Source organism: Aulostomus chinensis, chromosome 7 (assembly GCF_037954235.1).
Source record: "Aulostomus chinensis isolate RoL2024-O1b breed Wild chromosome 7, RoL_Achi_v1.0, whole genome shotgun sequence".
Classification (NCBI taxonomy): Eukaryota; Metazoa; Chordata; class Actinopteri; order Syngnathiformes; family Aulostomidae; genus Aulostomus; species Aulostomus chinensis.
This window is the reverse complement of record NC_141326.1, coordinates 21,509,683-21,530,766: the sequence shown is the minus strand read 5'-3', so window position 1 is coordinate 21,530,766 and position 21,084 is coordinate 21,509,683. Positions and strand designations below refer to the sequence as shown.

Below are 21,084 nucleotides of genomic sequence, written 5' to 3'. Positions count from 1 at the left end.
TTGTTTCATTGCTTCCATACCAGGCTTTACGTGTACAAGTACTGCAGTGTTTTACATATCTGCTGTTCATTTCATAGAAATATTTCAGTAAGGACGGTCGTGTAGCGAGGCAGTGTCCTGCTGAGGATGCAGCCCGACCAGCAGCAGCATCAACACCGGGATGCAGGACCCTCCCCTGGAAACTGGAGGAGCATCTTCTGCCTCTGACGTCATGACAGCAGCATCAGCTGTTAGCTCCGGTTTAAGCCTTTTCGCCACCGATCGCTGCCTGCTCAAAGGAAATATATGAGATCCCCTCTAATCCCTGAAATGGCGACACAGGAGGTACAGTTGAACGAGACTCTGGCCCACCTCAAAACGGAGTCGGAGACGCTGAAGACGAAGCTGGAGGAGGAAAGAGCCAAGCTGCACGATGTCGAGCGTGAGTGCTGAAAATGGAGAGGCCTCGGTTCACCCCTGCGCTTACACACGAATCACAGTAGACGTGTTCCAGCCGTATGTGCTAAAGAATCGGCTCTCTAACGTGTATTTGAGGAAAACACACGATGGAGCCGACGGGATCGAGTTATTTGACGAGCGACTTGTGCAGGCTGTTTGTTTGCTTCCCCATTTTATAGCCCAGTGCCTCCATTCGAATTACATGTTTTACCAAAATGGCAATTACATAGATGTAAGACTGATATGTGAGGAAAGTAGAAACTGGATGTTTCTGATGCATCTTCTTTTATAAGATGCTGATAGATTAAAAAAAGATTACTCAGTATTTTTGCTCCATGCAGACCTGCTGTAGTTTAATCCTCATACTGTAGTTTAATGCTGGGGATATTCATGGAGGGAGTATATTGTATGATATTTAATGTTCTGTGTGTGTGTGTGTGTGTGTGTGTTTGTGTGTGTGTGTGTGTGTGTGTGTGTGTACAGTACATCAGGTGGCAGAGAAGGTGGAGGGTCTGGGTCAGTTTGTTATGAAGACCCGGAGAACTCTGAAGGGTCACGGCAACAAAGTTCTGTGTATGGACTGGTGTAAGGACAAGAGGAGGATCGTCAGCTCTTCACAGGTCTCTCTCTCTCTCTGTCTTTCTCTTTCTCTCTGTCTCTCTCTCTCTCGCTCTCTCTCACACACACACACTCACACACACAGTTAAACTGGAAATAATTAACCGTATCAGCTTTATTTTTATTGTTCTCATCTCTTCATGCAGGATGGAAAAGTGATTGTGTGGGATGCCTTCACCACCAACAAGGTAATTTTTAAAAATTTATTCTATTTCATTTTTTCCACTACATGTATATTTTCTCATTTCCCGAAGACCATCAAAGGTTCTTGAAGACAGCGAACACAACTCTGCTTGTTTATCACAAACTCTTTTTTTCTCTTATGGTCTCTTGGCCAACATTTTGAACATTTTTCTCCAAGTCAAGGCTCCTGACGCCTCACATGTGTAGTAGATTAAAAACAGGGCATAATTAAGTCAACTAAAGTATGCTGTTAAAAGGATTTATCTGAAGATAAGGAGCTCACCAGTCTGATCTCAGTTATGAGAGGCGAGCCAGCATCTCCTCATCCTCAGACAGTGGTGGGGTCCGCAGAGTCATGACTGTAGTGCTGTATATGAATATACTGCGTACGATGTCAGCACATCTGAAATGTACTTTGGTGTGAGTCCAGAAAAGGCCTTAAAAATAATCAATAAAATCCTTAAAATCCAAAGTAAATTTAACCAAGCTCCGGTGAATAAAACTAATAAAACTAAAGCTGTGAGGATTGTGTCATCTGAATATTTTTTTCTTCTTTTATATGCAGGTTTAGTAGGAAAAAATATGAGTAGACTGGAGTGACACCCAAAACAGTTAAAGAGGTGCCGATCAAGAAGAAAAAAAATGAGTATTTGATATTTGGTAAAAGAAAGCAACAAGTTGGATGTCTCTATTGATCATTAAAGATTTCCCGACATCAAAATGTATCGGTTATAAATTAATTCAATGTTTGAAAAGTCACAGAAAATAGAGATTTTTTGAAGAAAATAAGTTTGTAGTTGAAGTTTTATGATTGACGTTTGTTTTTTTTTAGTGCTACATATTCAGCATTTCCCCTTATTTCCCTCGATATCAAATATTTTTCTTCATGGTGGCGAGGCAGGGATAACTTCCACCACTAGAGGATTTTCTGCAGGAAATAAGTATATTTTTATTGATAGTGAGGGAAGAGAAATAGCTTCGTTAAAAGGGATGAATAGAATGTAGAGTAAGGTCATGTAGTGTCTGAGGTCTGACAGCCGGGAGCTTTAATTATTCACTTGTGAATTAGATTCATCTGCTCATGCGGGGTTTGTCTTTTGATGTTTAAGGAGCACGCTGTGACAATGCCCTGCACCTGGGTAATGGCCTGCGCCTACGCCCCCTCTGGCTGCGCCGTGGCTTGTGGGTGAGTGTTGTACTGCCCATGATGATCCGAATGTAGCGTATTATCTGCTTTGTTGTTGTTGTTAAATTGTTTTTGTTGTCGTTGTTTTTTCTTGTGAAGGGGCCTGGACAACAAATGCTCAGTGTACCCCCTGTCCCTGGATAAGAACGAGAACTTGGCTGCCAAGAAGAAATCTGTGGCCATGCACACAAACTACCTGTCTGCTTGTAGCTTCACCAACTCGGATATGCAGGTGAGACAATTCAGCGTAAAGAGGACGTCCAAATCAATTCAATAAGATGTTAATAGAGTCATGTTTGTCTTCAGTTTTACACTCTAGGTTCCTGCAAATGCCTTTACCTCTCTGTTCATCACCACTTCTGTTTCACGGTTAATCAAATTTACTGCCTTTCATGCTTCAGTGAAAGAAGCTTTCCCGCTGTGTTAATAATTCACAAGCGCGCGCTGCTCCTGGTTTCATGTCCTGCTCACGTGGTCTTTCTCACAGCAAAGGCAGTCCATTTATAGCTCATGTCAACTTCAGGACAACTGCTATTCCTCATCCTCTTCATCATCTGCTTGTGTTAAAGATCCTGACTTCCAGTGGGGATGGAACATGTGCATTATGGGATGTTGAGAGTGGGCAGCTGCTGCAGAGTTTCCATGGACACGCAGCAGATGTGCTGTGTCTGGACCTGGCCCCCTCGGAGACTGGGAACACATTTGTGTCTGGGGTGAGGGCAGTTGGACGACTGCTACTGATGGTTTTAAATTCACTGAATTATTGAGATTATTTTGTCGTAAAACTCATGATTCTGTTTTGTTGCAGGGCTGCGATAAGAAAGCCAATGTGTGGGACATGCGTTCAGGACAGTGTATTCAGTCCTTCGAAACTCATGAATCAGATATAAATAGTGTGCGGTAAGTTACTGCAATTTTGAGTTGTGACACAAACCTGCAGATGTTTCATGCGATTATTCAGACTGTAAGTTATTCTGATGAGATACGAACGTTTTGTTAGAAACCGTAGTGAAATCTGCTCCTTCTGTGATGCTGCCACCAGGAGTCACTATAAAGCAGAAATCATCTCGATTTGTTCTTGTTCCCAACTGAGTCTGTTTCTTTTGCTCATAGATATTACCCCAGTGGAGATGCATTTGCATCTGGATCAGATGACGCTACAGTAAGTAATTAGATAGGTGTACTAATTTTTCCTCAGCTGTTAAAGACATTAATAACTATAACTTAATAACTATATATATATTAATATAAATACATTTAAAATGGAAATAGGAAAATCAATGTATTTAAACCTATATTTATGAATCTATTGTTACACTTTTTTAATTCATCACTATTTCGACGAATTTCTTGATTGTTTTTCGTTGAGATATTCTTTCATTTATGAAGGTATTTATGGATTTCATTAACTTCACCAGGGAGGTCAAGTCTTCAGTGGCATTTGTTCATCAGCAAGACTGCACAGAAACATTGAGGCTGATTTTTCATCCAACTTGATGATAAAATGGGCCAAGAAAGAACCCATTTCATTTTAGGGCAGGTTATTCATAATGCCACCATGAACATCAGGAACAGCAACAGGGAATGACGTGTTTTTCACTTTTTTCTATTCCTCAAAGTCCCAGATTCCCCTGAAGTTTGACCACAAGGGCATAAGGGATTTATTGATGGATTACTGTGAAAACTGTTTCATTAAACAGTGTATCTGTGGGGAGGCCAATTTTGATACTTCAACATAGACAACAAAACTGTTTTAACTCCACTTTGCCAGACTATTACCAAAATGTACACGCTTGATGAAACTCCCAGCCTGAGGACACCTGAAAGCTGAACTGGTTGTAGTCATAGCACCACCTAGTGGTTACAGAAAGTAAGTGATGTAACAAACAACATTTGATTTGCATGATAATTACACTATGCTGTCCCATGTGTTCGACAGCAACATAATATGCTGCATGGTAAGTGTGTGTTCTTTAGCACCACCAAGTGATATCTTCACCATAGTGCATCCATTACTGCTTCATGCAAAATCAAAATATTATCAGGTCTCACCACCCTCTGATGCTACAGTGCATCCTCACACTCCATCATGCACATGGCGTCAGTGTCCACTGACCGCTATGTGCAGCTTTAGTAAGGGTCCAAGTGGCAGGGGCTGTATATATTTGCCTCTGAGTGGTTTCTCATATATTACTACATTTATGTTATTAATTATGTCAGTATCAGGCCGCCATACTTGCCAAGTACAAATGCTATTTGAAACATATTCAGCTTTGGTGATAATTCAGTCAATGACCTTTGTTGCAGTGCCGTCTGTATGACTTGAGGGCAGACAGAGAAGTAGCTATTTATTCCAAAGAGAGCATCATATTTGGGGTGTCCAGCGTGGATTTCTCTCTCAGTGGTGAGATACACACTCACACATTATTTGGATTATTCAATCAGTTAGATCCTCTTGAAACTCTATTTGTATTAAAGAGCCTCAAAAAGCTTTTTTTGTGTGTTCTTCCAAGGTCGGCTTCTTTTTGGTGGCTACAACGACTACACCATCAATGTTTGGGATGTTCTCAAAGGAACTCGGGTGTCTATTCTGTTTGGACATGAGAACCGTGTCAGTACATTGCGTGTTTCCCCAGATGGGACGGCCTTCTGCACAGGCTCCTGGGACCACACCCTGCGAGTATGTCTGTTACTAATGTCAGATTTGACAACTTTGTGATGTGAAGTGAAGTTTCTCCAGAGATCCTGAGATGACTCCATCTTTTTTTTTTCAGATCTGGGCTTAAGGACACGCAAGAAGAAATAGTAGACAGAACTACTGAGGACACAGAACTCTGGTCGCTAGCATACAATCACAGAAATAGAGACTTCATTTATGGTTGTACATACGGCATATCAATAGAATTGTTGTATATATTTCAATCTCACAGCCAGGGTAGATTTACACATTTCAGAGAGAACTTAAACCAAACAACATGCTTGCAGTACAGTATGATGGAAAGAAAATTGCACAAAACTACATATGATTAAAAATTACCGTAATATGTAAACTGTATACGGCAAAAATAACACTGGTAGTGATTAGTATCCGTCTAGGATAGAAGTGACACAATAAAGTGATGTGTTGTGTGTGCCCACATAAAGGACATTATTTATCTGTTTGTTTTTTTGCACAAAATTAATGACGTTTTGCGATTCGGAGAAGAAAATAGAATGTATCACCATAAAGTATTTAAAAATAATAATAGTAATAATCAATCTTGGATGTGGTTTGAGATCAGAAGCTGTACAAACTGTCACAAGCACGGGAGGGAGAGTTTATTAAAGCTGGAGATTCCAAGCAAGTTGATGTATTCCTTATTCCACAACCTTCTTCATTCTTGAAAGAAGCTCACTTTCCAATATTACCAATAAAGCACATTTAAAGGTAGCTTAAATCTATCATCTGTATGATGTGTATGGTTTTTCATCCCCATGAAATGAGTTTTACCGGTCATCTCTGTCTCCATCCACGGAAGCCACCAACAGCTCTATGTGCACATTCACTGCTACTTCATATTAACTGTAATTATGTTATTGTAGTTTAGTGTACAGTTATACAAGGGACTGTTTATCAAAATATTACCGACATAATAAACTAAGATTTTGAATATCAAAACAGTGTATATTTTCTTCACTCTTTACGTCTGTTATTCTTCCATTCGTTGTCTTGCCAAGTGTTTTTAATAAAGTTTTTGAAAACCCGGAAGTGACATACCAAGCAGCTCAATCAAAACAATGGCCGACAGACAAGTTAGCATCTTGCATGGTGTGATCATTCTTAGTCTTGAACACCCAATGTTGCCTGTCTCTGTGTGAGAGGGTGTGACAGGGATGGCTAGATGATTTAACGAGCGTGTCTTGTAGGAGCTCAGACAGCTGGCGAGCCCGCTCTTCGCTGACAAAATGAGCGATGTGGTGGAGAAAACCCTGACAGCTCTGCCGAGCCTCCTGTCTTTGGACTCTCAGCCTGGGTCTGCTAAGCTGTCCTCCACCTCCAAACTCGGAAGTCTCATCAGAGGAATCACCGAGCTAACTTCCAAACATGTAAGTTTGGCTGTTTTAAGCCTCTCTGAAATGTAGCTGAACCTCATATGGTGGTTGCAGGTGTGAATTGGCGTTAGCTTGCTAAGCTGAATGAATATGCTAACTCATAGTCATATGAGTGTTTGTCGTTGTTTGGAATCGAATGTGATTTGTTTCGTGAATATAGGATAAATATTCTGATACATTTTAAGTAAATGTAGCAACAATGCAATAAAAATATTCCATTATGTTATTAGACGTGCATAAGCGCTGCAGCTCACTGTAGTCAAAATATTGAAGTAACTGAAGATGCGGCAACAGTGTTGAATCAGCATGTTAGTGTTAGCTACTGTGTCTTGTTCGATTGGCGGTATACTGAGATTTACAGAGAGAGAGAGAGAGAGGAAGAAGAATAATCAAAGAATCACAAATTATTCATGAAATATTTGTTCTTACACAGGACCTCGGACTTTTTTAGCCCTCAGTTCTGCTTTCTAGAGAAGCAGTAAAGCCTGGTAGATGTGGAACCCCCTGCTCCTGACATCTGTTGTGCACCTCTTAGTCTTTGCAAGCCTGGGTGATGGAGAGTATAGCTGGCAGGAGGAGGGAGTTTTATAATTTGAATTGCTCCTGTTTGTGAGAGTAGATTGAATGCTAAACAAATCCTTTAGTGTTTTTCTTAATGGGTGATTATTGTTAAGGTATTGTATAATTAGATGAATTATTGTGATTGAGCTGTTAAAGACGGTTGAGCTGTCAGACATCTGAAATGTGACAGGGGCGACAGATTTCTTTGTGTAAGTCAAAAGCTAAAAAAAAAAATTCGCCGGGCTACTTTGTGATTAACAACACACATCTGACCCCATCAGGATAGAGAAGTTTCACCCGCCCTTCTGAATAACTCCCGTTGAAAGAAAATCAAGGTGGCGACAATCTAAATGAGAAATTGTAGATGTCAAAATAAGAGTCCACAAATCAAAGACTGATGTCACGGGACATCGAGAAATCACCATGAGGGTTTTTTGTTTTTTTCTTACAAATAATTTAGTAGCTTGTTGCAGCTCCCTGTCCAAACGTCCTCAAGGAGTTCATGAATTTTGAAGATCTTTGAAAATGACCGGTTTCAGATTTATGAATGAATATTTAATGTGATTGATTGCTTTGTAAAGACAACTGTGGACATGACCGAAGACAACTGAAGAGACGTATGTTCCTTAAACTCTAGTGGTCTGCCATCGATCGGAGCAATTCAGTGTAAATATTAGTCATCATTTCTGAACAGTTATTGTTTCGTACCTCTGTTCCTCAGGAAGAAGAGAAACTTATTCAACGTGAGCTGGCATCCATTAAAGATCAGGTGTCCTCCCCCAACACCTCCATGGTTTGGAGCTTTGGTTTTTCAAAAGTAACCAGATGAGTGAAAACATTTGATTCCTGAAAGAACTGAAGTGCCTGTCTTGTGCTGTGATCCTCAGAGGCAGATGAAAGAGCTGATGGTGAGAGCCATCTACTGTGAAATGCTGGGTTACGATGCTGCGTTCTGCTACATTCACGCCATCAAACTGGCTCAACAAGGCACTGCGTTGGAGAAGAGAGTCGGTAGGTTCTTCTGGCATTGGTGTATAAACACAGCTCATGTTTCCAGTAGCCTCGTGGTCTCCACAGACTGTGTGCGCGCGAATGCAGCTGATGAGGAAAGTTGGGTTGACACTGATAATTTGGTCGACAGTGAGACATCAGTGGCTTACTTTCCAAAAATGAAGTTGATTTTTAATTCTTAGGCTCTGTGTCATGGAAACTTCACATGCTGAATTTTTTAAATCGATGAAAAATTTAATAAAAAAAACAAACAAAACTAAAATAATTCTTTATTCTGTGCTGCTTTTTCAGGTTACCTCTCTGTGTCCTTGTTTCTGAATGAAAGTCACGAGCTGCTCCTTCTACTTGTGAATACTGTACTGAAGGTAGGTGCTGTTGTTCTTACAAAATTGGTTATCTTGAATTTGAATGAAGATAAGAGACATCAGTGTGTTTTTCAGGATCTTCAGAGCACAAACCTCATCGAAGTGTGCATGGCTCTAACTGTTGTCAGCCAGATGTTCCCCAAAGACATGATCCCTGCCATCCTTCCGCTGGTGGAAGAGAAACTTACTCACCCAAAGTAAGAAATACTCTCTATTTTGATTCGTCAGCGTTATACACTCATGTATGATTCTTGAAAATGAGGGATCTGCTTGAATATTCCAACTTGGAGATGTTTCTGTTGACGTGTTCACAGAGAGATCATTCGACGGAAAGCGGTTCTGGCTCTGTATAAATTCTACCTGATCGCTCCAAATCAAGTTCAACACATCCATAACAAGTTTCGTAAAGCTTTGTGTGACAAGGATCCAGGCGTAATGACTGCCTCACTACACATCTACTTACAGATGATTAAGGTACTTCGCTAGGAGTAGTCATGTTTGAAAGAGGAAGTGGTGGCAAAATTAGTCATACGATTTATTCGCCTTTAAGTAAAAGCATTCAGGTTACTGAACATGTTATCAATTCTATTTATTTATAATTAAAATACCCTGGACACGTTCCCAGGGAGACGCTGAGTATGCTGGATACTTGGTTCTCTCCTTTTAATGTGGAAAACTACAAACCAGTGTTGCTCTCATTTTACTCTTCTCTGCGTAGTTTGTCATTTTATGTCATATCAGCATATGTATGGAGGAACACAATGTCAGATGTCGAGGACACTAACATGGACTAGTCATGAGATGTGTCACCTGAGTCTGTGTGACATGGATGTGCCATGACAGCCGTGCTACCTTGCAGATGCGCCCGGTGTATTCGCGCCATATTAAGACATAATACAGACATCTCTGTTTGATCTTAAGCAGTGTACTTAAATCTTGTCACGTTTCATCTTATTCTAGGAGAATCCAGAAGGTTATAAAGACTTGACAGTGAGTTTTATAACCATACTGAAGCAGGTGGTAGGTGGGAAACTGCCCATGGATTTTAATTATCATAGTGTTCCTGCTCCCTGGCTTCAAATCCAACTCCTCAGGATATTGTCCTTACTGGGGAAAAACGACCAGAGGTAATTCATTTGTGTCCAGATGAACCGAATCTGTTAATCTCGAGGTTGTGTGCCGAAACAAACTTGTCGCCTTTTCTGAGTTTGTTCTTTGTGTGACAGTACAAGTGAGATCATGTATGAAGTCCTCGACGAGTCTTTGCGAAGAGCAGAAATGAACCATAACATTACTTATGGTATGTCAAATTTAAAATTGTTTTTATTTCATGTCATTTAAACAACTTCAGCCACCCATACAAACATATATTTGTATTTTTTTCCCCCAGCAATATTATATGAGTGTGTAAAATGTATTTACACAATTCATCCCAAATCTCAACTTTTGGAGAAGGCAGCAAAGTGTATCGGCAACTTTGTACTTTCACCTAAGATTAATCTCAAATACATAGGTAAGATCCAAAGAAAACCTTTCCGATATTTATTTTTTGGATTCAAATATTGACTGTGTGTTATATGTGGGGATACCGTAGGCTTGAAGGCCCTCACCTACGTGGTCCAGCAGGATCCTAAACTGGCCCTGCAGCATCAGATGACCATCATAGAATGTCTGGACCATCCCGACCTCATTGTCAAGCGGGAGGTGAGACGGATGCTGATGTAGTCTGCAAATAAATTTCCTTTACTTTTTTGGTTTTAAGCATCGCTGGGCCTCTTTCATCCCCACGTAGACCCTGGAGTTGCTCTTTCGGATCACAAATGGCCAGAATGTCACCGTCATTGTTGAGAAGATGCTGGAGTTTCTGCGGATCAGTAAAGACGACTACACTACCATTGACCTGGTGGGGAAGGTGGCGGAACTAGCAGAAAAATATCCTTCTTGAGTACATTTTCAAAGGACAATTGCTCCGACTTTAAAAAGCTTAGATAAAGTCTTATTTTCTGCTTGCTGGTTGGGTCAGTGGCTAATCATGAACTCTGTTTTGTCTAAGCATGAATGGCCTTTTTAATGCGCTTAATACCTTGTTTGTTTTTCATTTTTATCGCGTTCATCTTTTCCTATTAACCACCATACATATGCACCAGACAACGAATGGTTCATTGACACCATGAACACCGTGTTTTCACTGGGGGGAGACACGATGCAGCCCGACATCCCCAGCAGTTTCCTTAAACTGCTCTCTGAAGGTGAGATCAACTCTTTTGTATTACGGATGTGTTGATGTTGATTTATTTTGGTTCTTTATCAATTTCATAATGCGGAGTTTTGTCTTCAGGATTTGACAGCGTGGAGGAGGACAGGAAGTTGAGGCTGTTTGCTGTGGATTCATATGTTTCTCTGCTGGAGGGGGAACCTGGCAAACTGCCTCAGCGCTTCCTACAAGTCATCAGCTGGGTGAGCACTGTTTGCACAATAAGCCTTACGTGTGGGTGGTATTTGAAACAAGAAGAAGAAGAAGAAAAATTAATTAAGTTTTAGACATGTCTACATAGTATGCTTAAAATGCTGAAATTCAGCCCCTGCTGCCTTGCCCAGGTTCTTGGTGAATACTCTCATTTGAGGGAAGAACTTGAACCAGCCACCATCTTGAGACTTTTGTCCAAGCTTTTGGACATGAAGCGCACCAGCAGTGAAACAAAGTGCTGGGTCCTCATGGCAATGACCAAGATCTGTGATGGCGGGGCAGCGGTTCCTGTGGCTGGCGAGGTCTCGGAGACATATAGTAGCTCTATGGACACAGTGCTGAGACAGAGGGCCCATGAGTTGCAGCACCTCAGCCACGACCCTGAGCTACACGCCCGGGTGCTACCTCGAGACGCCAACCTAGAGCCCCTGGAGGTAACTCCAAATATGACAATGATGTTTAATTGTGGTGTAGTTTAATATCAATATAACTTTGTCATATAGTTTCATTTTTAAAGTAATCTGCTGGTGAAACGTGTCTAAATTTAAGGATGCCATATGTGATGTTGCAGTAGAAGATAGTCGAAATCCACTTGTGGTTATTATTCAATAGCTTTAAAAAAAAAAAAAGCATGTACACACAACGTGAAGTTGAGGTGCAGTTCTTGGCAGCTGTTCTGACAGTAGGAGTATTGTGATTATAGGTAGCTGATGCAGCTTCATCCCTCCTGGTGTATTCTCCCAACTGTTGTTTTTGTTCCCATTAATGAATAGGTTTAAACTTGTAGATGCAATTGTGTTGGTTTCTAGGTGGATTCCTCTCTGTCATTTCTGGATGGATTTGTGTCGGAGGCATTGGCTGCTGGCGCCGCTCCATACAAGCCTCCCCATCAACGGCAGGAGGAACTAGCCCAGGCAAAAGGTGAAACCCATAAAAATACTGAAACGGCAGCAAATGTGGCAGCCTGTCTTGAGTTTATTTGTTCTGACTGAGTCGTGTTCCTCAGCTCTGAGCCTGGAGCCCTACAGCCTCCCTCTGCCTATCAGCATGTCCTCCTGCAGCATCGCCGACAGACAGTCTCCCACTCTGCTGTCCATGAGCTCCGGGCTGTCGGGCGATAGCACAGACCTCTCGCACAAAGGATGGTATGCAAACACAGCTAAACATGCCTCTACTGGCAAAATTCGGTTCTTTGTTATTGTTGTCATCATCTCACTGAGCTGATGTTCTCATTTCAGCAATACAACTCTGAAGCTGGATGGAGTAAAGAGAGTGTGGGGGAGGGAGGGCTATCTGATCCAGAGGGAACCTGTAGAGGAAGCTGTCCAGGTTGAGATACCCAGTCCACTGCGCTCCCCCAGCCAGCAAGGTGAAGTGGACAACTCACACAGTCAGACTCCGACTCCCCCAGCGGCCCCAGAACAAGAGAAGCAGCAGCTGGCCGCCTCGCTGTTTGTGGGCCTGAGCTCCCAAAGTTCTGTGTGTTTGGTGAGTGTAAGAAACTGGTTGAGATGCATAATACTGAGAAAAGTTGTAACGTGATTATTATTATTATTATACATTTGATAGCATAGTTACAATATGAGATAATATAAAGTGGAATAACACAAAGATTAAGCAGCTTCCAATGGCATCTGGAAGACATTTAGTCTCAGTGGCTCACTTGATGCTTGATTCCAAAAAGATGTCAATTTAAACTGAGGAAGATCTACTAGATCTCTGAATCTCAGTTGCGTTTGACATGACGCAGCATCCTGTGGTTTGAATAATAAATGTGTCTGCTGTAACTTTTTTCCTGGAACAGATGGGAAAGTCAGAGCCCCAGCGTTTCAGAAGGAAAACCAAAGGTCAGAGCCCGTCCTTGGATGACAGCAAGCAAATATCTAACTCTGCCATCGCATCTCCCAACAGTGTGGATAACTTGCTGTGTAACAACCTACTGGACTCCAACGTCCGCTCAGAACCGTCTGTTTCCTCACTCAACCAGGCGACCTCTCAGGGCTCAGCTACTGCTAACAGCTCCTGTGATGCAGGTGGGGGGCTAACTGAGAGTGACGTAAAGGGAACAAAGCCCTCTCTGATCACAGATAACGGCACGGTAACTGCTGACCCTGCAGACCCTGCTGACCCTGCTGACCCTGCAGACCCTGCAGACCCTGCAGACCCTGCTCCTCTTGAGGACTCAGAGGGCCTGAAAGACTTGCGCCTCATGTCCCACTTACCTGCTGACATCATTGGACTGTCCTGTTCAGAAATCACTCCCCTGTGCTCCAACCAAAGTCTGGATCTCTCAGCCTGTCATGTGCAGAAAGAGGATTCTTTAGTGCTAGTCGTTTTTATAAACAACTCCTCTGATTCTGATGTTCAGCATTTCCAACTGCAGTTTGACTCCGAGGAACTTGAGGTAAATTATTAAGCAGGATCATTTCAACATAGTTTTTTCCTTTTTATATGTTTTTCATGTTAAATAATGCCTCATGTTTTCTCAGGTGTCCTGCGTGTCTGACAGTCCAGTAGAGGAAGTGAGAAGCCACAGTGTGGGAGTGTGTCAGTATTCTCTGACTGTGAGGAGGCCTTCAGTTCATGTTCAAGTGGGAGGGATGGTCTCCTACCACGTGCCTGCTGGGACGCCTCAGACAACAATGGAGTTCTCATTCAAACTCCCGCTAACCTCCTTCACCAGGTGAAGTTCTGTCTGAATTCTTAGGCGCAACCGTAGGTCCTTACTCAAGTTTCACATCTTACCTGATTGTGTGCTGGGGCAGGCCTTTGAAGGTGTCCACGGAAGAGTACGGGACTATGTGGCTGGCCTTCGCTCATGACACGAAGCAGAACCTGACACTCATGGCTGATGTAGAAGAACCTCTCAGGACCACGCTGAACGTGCTGAAGAAGAAACTTCACCTTCATGTTGTGGAAATTATTGGTGAACTTTGATTTACTTTCTGCTTTAACTCAGTTCTTTATTTCATTATTGTTACTGAAGCATCAGAGTTGCTCTTGTAGACTTCTGACAAACTCCTAAGTGCCCCATACATTGTTCAGTTTTATAAAACCTTTAGTTGCAGCTTCTAAAAACTTTGTGCCTTTTTATAATGTTGAGAAACTTTTTGTTTTGTCCGATTGTTCCGTAGTTGAAGAAGGCCTCACCAGGCTCAAATCATCTCATCTTTTGAGACATCTCGTCGTGTAAAGTTTGCATTTGAAAACTAACGTACACTCACGTGTCTGGAGGATGCGTCATTGATCAGAAGTGTTAGATTCCACCTACACTCTCCTGCGGTTCTTACAGTGTGTGAGAGGAACATTTATAAATCTTCCCACAGGGATGGAAGGGATCGTAGCCTGCCAGCTCCCCCGGGATCGGCCGTGTCTGATGCACTGCCGCGTGCATGCCGGCACGCTGGCTGTGTGGCTGCGCTCTCCGGTTCCCGACCTGCCCGACTGCCTGCTCTACCACTGTCAGCGAGCTTTACAAGAGCACTGAACCCCCAACGACTGCAACGCTGAGCAACACCACCACTGGATTGAACCGGAAGGTACACAGAGCCACAGTAGAGAGTCAGTGATGGTGCACGTTCTCATCCTCCCATTACAGTGTTTTACTCATTTGTTTGCTTTACAGTATATGATACAGCATAGGATCACATTCTTCTGTCCACAATACTTTGAAAGTAAAGGCTTGTGCCTCAGGGCCAAAAATATTTAAGCTTCTGAGGTTTTTTTTTGTAACATTAATGTCTTAAAACAATGACTTGAAATTATTATTTGGTATGTTATTGTCTATATAAAGGGAAAATCATGAATCTCAAGCTGGGTTTTTTTTTCATTCCCCAGCTCTGCATTTCATAACAAGTTTGCCTCCTTTCCAACTTGTGACATCATTGAAAATAACACAGCTGTGTTTTTCTATCAAGATCAATGTCAGTAGCATCATAAATGATTGAATTGCTGTTTCCATTTGAAATACTTACTTAGTTCATCAGCACTGAAATGGAAGGAATAACAGTAACAATTTCAGATACACAGGAAATATTTTGATATGTTTTAGGAGTAACAATTCAATAATGTTCATTATGAAGGTTGTCATTTTAGGACAAAACACACAAAGCTGCTTTCAAATGAGAACCAGTTCATCTTCACTGCTAATGTCTGAGTGATTTTACATCCCCGTTGGTCCAAAGGATTGAATTAAGATGACAGCAGTTAAACTCAAACTCTCGCGTCTGTAATTCAAGTATTTTATTTTACATGTAAAATGAAGGTTTCGCTCTGTGACGTCCATATTCTGCATGTGAGAAGTGGAACCGTGATCATTTCACTTGTGCAGATGCTACGTTCTATGTTCTATGATGAACTATGCACTCGTGCTTCAGTTTGGGGAGTGGTGGATTTTAGTGGTCTTTGATTATTCTATTTTTGTATCAATGCAGTATTGAAGAGACGTATTTATTGGATTTATATTCTTACTGAAAATATTTTATATCATTTAGAGAGAAAAAAAGTCCTCTGTCTTCATGTACTGTTTGATTGCTCTTTGCCAGCCGCTCCTGTCATAGGGTTTTTTTATTTAATTCAATCGGAGGAGAAAGTTGTGTATTTACTGCATGTGTCTTGATTTTGAAGCACAGCGTGCCGCTAAGAGTGTGTGTTCAAAACAGAACTTTAACCCAACGCCTTATGTTCTAATGCCAAGGTGGCGTGTTTGATTTGTGCCTGTGGTACAGAGAACAGTCATTGTTTCATAGAGTGCCTGCCACTACATTCTGCTAACTTATGAATAAATTCAACACGCGTGGATTAACTGGATTCTGACTCACCGATTGTTATTTCTTTTCAGGATGTGGGGAAGGTGGAGCATTTGTGATGGACTTGAGGAAAAGGGCAGCAAATAAAATATTTCTTGTTTTTTAATCCTTATACATTTATTTAGTCAACAGAAACAACATTTAAGAACAGTTACTTTGAAGAATAGAGATCGGAGTGTCGAGCTAAGAACTTAACATCTTGTCTGTTTTTGTGTGCCGTTCCCATTCACATGCCCACTCTAAAATGGCAGAAGGGATCTCCAAGCCCCAGTTTCCCTTCTTGGGCTTCTTTCCTCTTTGTGTAGGGCCTAGTTCATGAAATATGCAGCAGGAAGTCGAGGGGTTAAATGAGCAGAGCAGTCAAAAGCTTTGGATTGACGTTGTAGAAGGTGATGCAACAAAGTTACAGTAAATCATCCTAGCTTGTCTTCCTAATGGAAGTTTTGATAGTTGTTAGGGGAGCATTTAATGTTTAAAATAATAAAAGGTGTTTACCTACATTAACAGCAAAAACCAAGTAAAAACGCCCGTCTTCTTATCTTGGTATGAACGGGTGATGTTACTAATGCTAGTGTGTGTTCACTAATCTCCTCAGCACAGGATGATGTTACTTTATAAGCATCAAATATACCTATAACAGCCAAGATAAGGAAAAACTATTTACATGTTCACTTAAACTAAATGATAATCACGCTTCCATCAGCAGTGGTGCAAGGAGCTCGGAGGAGTTTCTGCACCAGTATGAAGCAGTAATTGATGAGTGAGTGGATGTTTTTTTTTTAAATGTGAATGGATTCTAACACAAGGCGGCACGGTGGTTCAGTGGTTTGCACTGTCGCTCACAGCAAGAAGGTTCCGGGTTCAGGCCCTGGCTGGAGCACGGGATCTTTCTGTGTGGAGTCTGCATGTTCTCCCTGTTCCTGTGTGGGTTCTCTCTGGTACTCCAGCTTCCTCCCACAGTCCAAAGACATCAAGAGGGGACGAGGCTGATTGATACTCTAAATTGACTGTAGGTGTGGCTGTGAGTGTGAATGGTTGTCTGTCTCTATGTGTTGGTCCTGTGATGGACTGGTGACCTGTCAGGGTGAACCACGCCTCTCGCCTGAAGTGCTGCTGGGATAGGCTCCAGCCCCCCCTGTGACCCTTAATAGGAGGGTGGAAGAAAATGGATAGATAGATGGATGGATGGATAGATGGATGGATGGATTCCAACACATTTGTTATCTCAAGAATGCACAAGAGTACTAACACACAATTGGCGAGGAACCTCCTCAGGGCACCTTGAACATAAACTACACTGTCATGAAAACGTTCTGACAATTAAAGATTGATGACATTTTTGATTAAACTTGGAAGGATGATAAACATAGATTGAGGAACTACTGATTACATTAATCACATGTCAACAGAGATTAATCACATGGTTATCATAGTCCAAATTCAGGAGCCCCTCAGTTGCACATTTACACCCAAAATGCAACAGTGTCGTGGCGTCTCAGAGTCGAGTTTGGTCAGCGTGTTGCTGTTGTGTCGTCCGAGGGATGAAGCGCATGGCCAGGCTGTGCTCGTCCTCCACCGGCTGCTGCGACAGGTTGTTGGTGTGCCTGATGCTGTCGAGTGTGCAGCCGTGGCGAGGACACACAGTGTAACGAGACAAGAGAGTAACCAAGATAGCCTTCATCATCACCATGGCGATGTGTTTTCCCACGCAGGAGCGAGGCCCGCAGCCAAAGGGCTGGAAGAAACGTTTGGGCACCTGTCAGATGGAGGAGGGAAAGCCTGAGCTGTTTCATTCAGAGCGTGATATTGTTTAACCGCATTCAGGTGACTTACTGTTTTTTCAAAGTTCTCCAGATCAAACTCCTCAGGTTTGGGGAAAAATTCAGTCTTGTGCATGAGGCCGATGTTGAGAATGATGTTAGTTCCTTTTTTGATATTGAAGCCCTCGATGATGTCATCCTCCAGAGCTTTCCGCATGGTGAAATCAACCACAGGATGAAACCTTAAACACTCGTTGATGAAATCCTCCAGCACTTTCAGCCTTGAATAATCAACATTTTCTGCTCCATTTGCACCTTGAAATAACAGCAAAACTTTTGTGAATGATTGAATGAGCAGGATTTTGGTTGTTATACGGCTCAGACACACTTACTCATGACGGCGCTCATCTCCGCCACTATCTTCAGCTCCAGATCTGGCTTTTGTTTCAGCAGCATCAGCATGAAGAAGAGGGTGATGGAAAGTGTGTCTGGTGCTGCAATCACCATCTCCAGCACACACTGCCTGACGTTATCGGCTGAAAGTTTTCCGTGGTTCTGGGCAACAGTTAAATAAATCAGCAAAGAGAACATTGTATGAAGGGTTAACTCAAAAGAGACGGACCTGAGCAAAGATCAGCTCTGTTGCAAAGTCCACTTCATCATCCAGCTTCTCCGATTCATTAATAGCCCTTCTTTTATATTCAAGGAGACTTTCCATTACATCTTGAAGCTCTTGGCTTGCGGTGGAAGAAGAAACACAAACATTAACGGAATTAAATCAGCAGCCAGATGTAGAATTACTGCTCTGGGTGAGGATCTTACGCTGCTGCTTTATGTTTGTTGTAGAACCAGCCAATTTTGAAGAATAGATCAGGCTTGATCAGAACTGTCTGCCAGGTATCAAAGTACTTCTGGATCTTCAGCAGCAAGTCCTTTTCTGAAGTAAGAGGAGGAAAAGTAAACTCAGGATCTACGTACTTGAAGATAATCTGAAGGAAATACTTTTGCAGCTGACCGTCCAGAGGCACCCTGAGGAATAATTTGTTGGAGATGTCCACCACTGTGGCTCTCATTAGGTTGAGGACGTCCACATGTCCAGATGAGTCGGTCATGTTCTGCAGGTTGTCCAGATGTTCTCTAGTGGAGTTTACGCAGATCGCCACTGTCCTCTGGAGGCCAGGGCCTGTCAGAGCTGTCAAATATCAACCAACAGCACCGTAATTCAAATACTATCAGTCACATGGGGTGGACTCACTTGTGATGGCGTGTCTGGATTGGCAGAGAAGAGATAAAACTCAGCTCACCTTTAGAAAAATAGGTCCTCACTTTTTTCCAAAGTGGCACATCACTATTGAAAATGATACCCTGACCTTCCATCCCAATACACTCCAGACCTTTCTTACTCCCGAATCTTGCGACGTAGTGGGTGCTCCTGAGAACATGATACACCGCCGACGACCTGCAAGAGAAGCCAGACTTTGATTTGTCTGATCAGAGTCAGTCAGACTACTTTTCTTGAACACTTTCATCTCAAAGGCACTTGCTTGCTGATGATGAGGGTCTCCTCGCTGTTAATCCAGACCCTCACAATGCTGCCGTATTTGATGTTATAGTAGTTGCTTGCTGTTCCGATGCCGGACCAAATAAACCGGGTGTAGGAGAGGACCGGACCGAGTCCTGCTAGGAAGGACGGACCTGGCAGAGAGAAGTGATGCCGTAACTTCATTGTCGGGGACACGAGTCTGTTATTTGATGCCTCAAAAGAGATGTTTTACATCAGGAAGCAAAACTGCTGCATTTAAAATGTCAAAAATATGCATTTACAAAATCCACTTAATAACAGAAATTGTTTAACTCTGAACTTTTTCTCATTCATCTGTTATCTGCTTGTACCTATTCATTTGCTCACATCGGTTTAATTGAAGTGTCTCACCTGGTATGTGTGAGCAGTGTGTGTGGCTCCAGGCGGTGAGCAGCAGGACCAGCAGCAGCAGAAGCAGCAGCAGAGCAACAGGTTTAGACATGGAATCCACCACCACGGGGCAGATGGGGAGCGTCTCCGCAGGCAACATCTCCAGCCAGGTACTGTAGCACACCTGAGCAGAACGCTGTCTACCTGCGGTCTGTTTGTTCATGCAGCCTCCACCTCAAGTCATGCTTTAGTTAAATCAAGATAGGAGGACCTTTAATCACTGGACTGCCTTCATGATCAGCCCTTGTCCTTGACTGCTGGCACATGGTGAAACCAAAACACACCCACGTAAAAGCTTTTTGTGTTGCTGAGACAGCCGTTTGTAATAAGATACAAGACTCAGCCTCGTTACACTCCGTCGATGATAGAAGAACATCGTAGCATTGTTACTTCTATATTCTGCTGCTTTTATTTTTTGTGCTGCATTATTATTTTTTTTAAACTCCAGTAGACAGAAGTGTCCAAACAAAAAAAAAAAAAAGAAAAGAAGAAAACACAAGCGTACTGTTGGAATCAGGGTTTGAAAGTAAAGAAAAAGGGTATAACAAAGGTCAGGGTAACTAGGAGTTCAAGTTAAGTTTTGACATTGCAAAAAGCTTTAAGTCGTGCAGTTGAATTAAATTATAAAAATGTGAGATGTCATCATGCAAATTCATGTTTCTCATCGAATCAAAGCCCTGTGATATTGATTGTTCGTCACAGCTTAACATCAATTCCTGGATATGATTTTGTTGTTTGGTTTAATCATATTTTACAAGTAATGGCACAAAGGAAAAAAAAAACAACAACCCTGTGAACATTTTTGTGGTTTCAATCGAGTGAGCTGACTTTTATCTGTCCCACTTGAATGTACTAGCAAACATCAAAACAGACTTCAGTTAGGCACATGTTTCAATTGTGTAAATTCAAATGGTTTTAGATAGTACGAACATTACAGCAGCCTTTAAAGAGCAATATTTTTACTGTTTTAACTTCTTAGAATAATTCAGGAATGTACTTACATCTCTGGTCCTCTACCACTCCAGTCCAGCCTCGGTTTGAGAGGGTGCAGCGCCTCCTCCTCTGCTTTTCAAGATGATCAGCACTGGTCTTGCGATTGAAGTGTTTCCAAAAAAATCTTTCATTAAAGCCTTCACTTTTGCGGTTGCTTGGAAACTTGAACACTTCAGGTGCACCGTAAGAACACTGAACGGGCCTGATAGCAGTGAAAATGTGAACCACAAAATAAGCTTGGAAAAGAAATAAGTGAAGGTGTTGAGTCCTGTTCTGGATGGGCTTACGTCACATTTTGTTTCGTTGAAATAAAGAAACCCCGCTGTCCAAATTCTTGGAGTAAAGAGCCTTTTCAAGATGAAATTAATTAGCTGGGTCAGACTGACCCGTGTCAAAGAGAGCACGGATTTACCCAGCAGTTCAAAAGGGGAACAAGACAAAGAGAAAATCTCATCTTTTTTTTTTTTTTTAACGACTGCCTGTGGTGCTTGTCGTGGTATAAAACATAAAAAAAGGCATCTTTTTTCAACTGACAGATAAAAAGCCTGGAAAATTCATGTTGAGATTTTGTGCCCGTAATGAGTTGTCATTCAAGCTCAGCAGCTCTGAATAGCTGGTATGCTCTGAATC

At 42.1% G+C, this 21,084-nt stretch overlaps 3 protein-coding genes across 7 annotated transcripts; 2 read left to right on the top strand and 1 right to left on the bottom strand.

Moving 5' to 3' along the window:
- Positions 1-101: 101 nt before the first annotated feature.
- On the top strand, positions 102-5,359 carry gnb5a (guanine nucleotide binding protein (G protein), beta 5a). Its single transcript, XM_086209220.1, has 11 exons — positions 102-421; positions 922-1,058; positions 1,203-1,244; positions 2,349-2,425; positions 2,525-2,657; positions 2,995-3,138; positions 3,234-3,325; positions 3,539-3,587; positions 4,733-4,829; positions 4,939-5,105; positions 5,200-5,359. The coding sequence occupies exons 1-11, from the start codon at positions 286-288 to the stop codon at positions 5,209-5,211; spliced, it is 1,086 nt and encodes a 361-aa protein (XP_086065346.1). The 5' UTR covers positions 102-285; the 3' UTR covers positions 5,212-5,359.
- Positions 5,360-6,196: 837 nt separating this feature from the next.
- ap4e1 (adaptor related protein complex 4 subunit epsilon 1) lies at positions 6,197-16,375 on the top strand. The gene is made up of 21 exons (XM_086209211.1): positions 6,197-6,511; positions 7,800-7,871; positions 7,966-8,089; positions 8,381-8,454; positions 8,530-8,651; positions 8,769-8,928; positions 9,415-9,581; positions 9,681-9,754; positions 9,845-9,967; positions 10,049-10,158; positions 10,247-10,390; positions 10,595-10,703; positions 10,793-10,911; positions 11,053-11,355; positions 11,731-11,842; positions 11,928-12,066; positions 12,160-12,409; positions 12,726-13,325; positions 13,411-13,604; positions 13,687-13,847; positions 14,248-16,375. The coding sequence occupies exons 1-21, from the start codon at positions 6,371-6,373 to the stop codon at positions 14,406-14,408; spliced, it is 3,459 nt and encodes a 1,152-aa protein (XP_086065337.1). The 5' UTR covers positions 6,197-6,370; the 3' UTR covers positions 14,409-16,375.
- Positions 15,762-20,712, bottom strand: LOC147259032 (aromatase-like). 5 transcript variants are annotated; one of them, XM_086209219.1, is made up of 10 exons: positions 20,463-20,712; positions 19,423-19,646; positions 19,034-19,184; positions 18,794-18,948; positions 18,505-18,681; positions 18,312-18,426; positions 18,112-18,226; positions 17,882-18,044; positions 17,563-17,804; positions 15,762-17,464 (listed from the first exon to the last, which is right to left on the bottom strand). In XM_086209219.1, exons 2-10 carry the CDS (start codon positions 19,622-19,624, stop codon positions 17,225-17,227), a joined length of 1,560 nt encoding a protein of 519 aa, XP_086065345.1. In that variant the 5' UTR covers positions 19,625-19,646; positions 20,463-20,712; the 3' UTR covers positions 15,762-17,224. The 5 variants fall into 5 exon arrangements, with proteins under 5 accessions (XP_086065345.1, XP_086065343.1, XP_086065342.1 ...); XM_086209218.1 differs by having other exon boundaries at positions 15,769-17,485; positions 20,463-20,704; XM_086209217.1 differs by having other exon boundaries at positions 15,762-17,485; positions 18,312-18,681; positions 19,423-19,715.
- Positions 20,713-21,084: the final 372 nt, after the last annotated feature.

Bases quoted from the DNA above. Each gene is read 5' to 3' on its own strand.
- ap4e1 (XM_086209211.1), top strand. From the start codon at position 6,371: ATGAGCGATGTGGTGGAGAAAACCCTGACAGCTCTGCCGAGCCTCCTG. The intron at 7,872-7,965 runs GTTTGGAGCTTT...TGTGATCCTCAG, and splicing joins CCTCCCCCAACACCTCCATG to AGGCAGATGAAAGAGCTGAT. The intron at 11,356-11,730 runs GTAACTCCAAAT...GTTGGTTTCTAG, and splicing joins CCAACCTAGAGCCCCTGGAG to GTGGATTCCTCTCTGTCATT.
- gnb5a (XM_086209220.1), top strand. From the start codon at position 286: ATGAGATCCCCTCTAATCCCTGAAATGGCGACACAGGAGGTACAGTTG. The intron at 1,059-1,202 runs GTCTCTCTCTCT...CTCTTCATGCAG, and splicing joins GGATCGTCAGCTCTTCACAG to GATGGAAAAGTGATTGTGTG. The intron at 3,588-4,732 runs GTAAGTAATTAG...CCTTTGTTGCAG, and splicing joins CTGGATCAGATGACGCTACA to TGCCGTCTGTATGACTTGAG.
- LOC147259032 (XM_086209216.1), bottom strand. From the start codon at position 19,624: ATGAACAAACAGACCGCAGGTAGACAGCGTTCTGCTCAGGTGTGCTAC. The intron at 18,682-18,793 runs GTGAGCTGAGTT...GATATTTGACAG, and splicing joins GAGGACCTATTTTTCTAAAG to CTCTGACAGGCCCTGGCCTC. The intron at 18,045-18,111 runs GTCCGTCTCTTT...ACTGTTGCCCAG, and splicing joins CAGAGCTGATCTTTGCTCAG to AACCACGGAAAACTTTCAGC.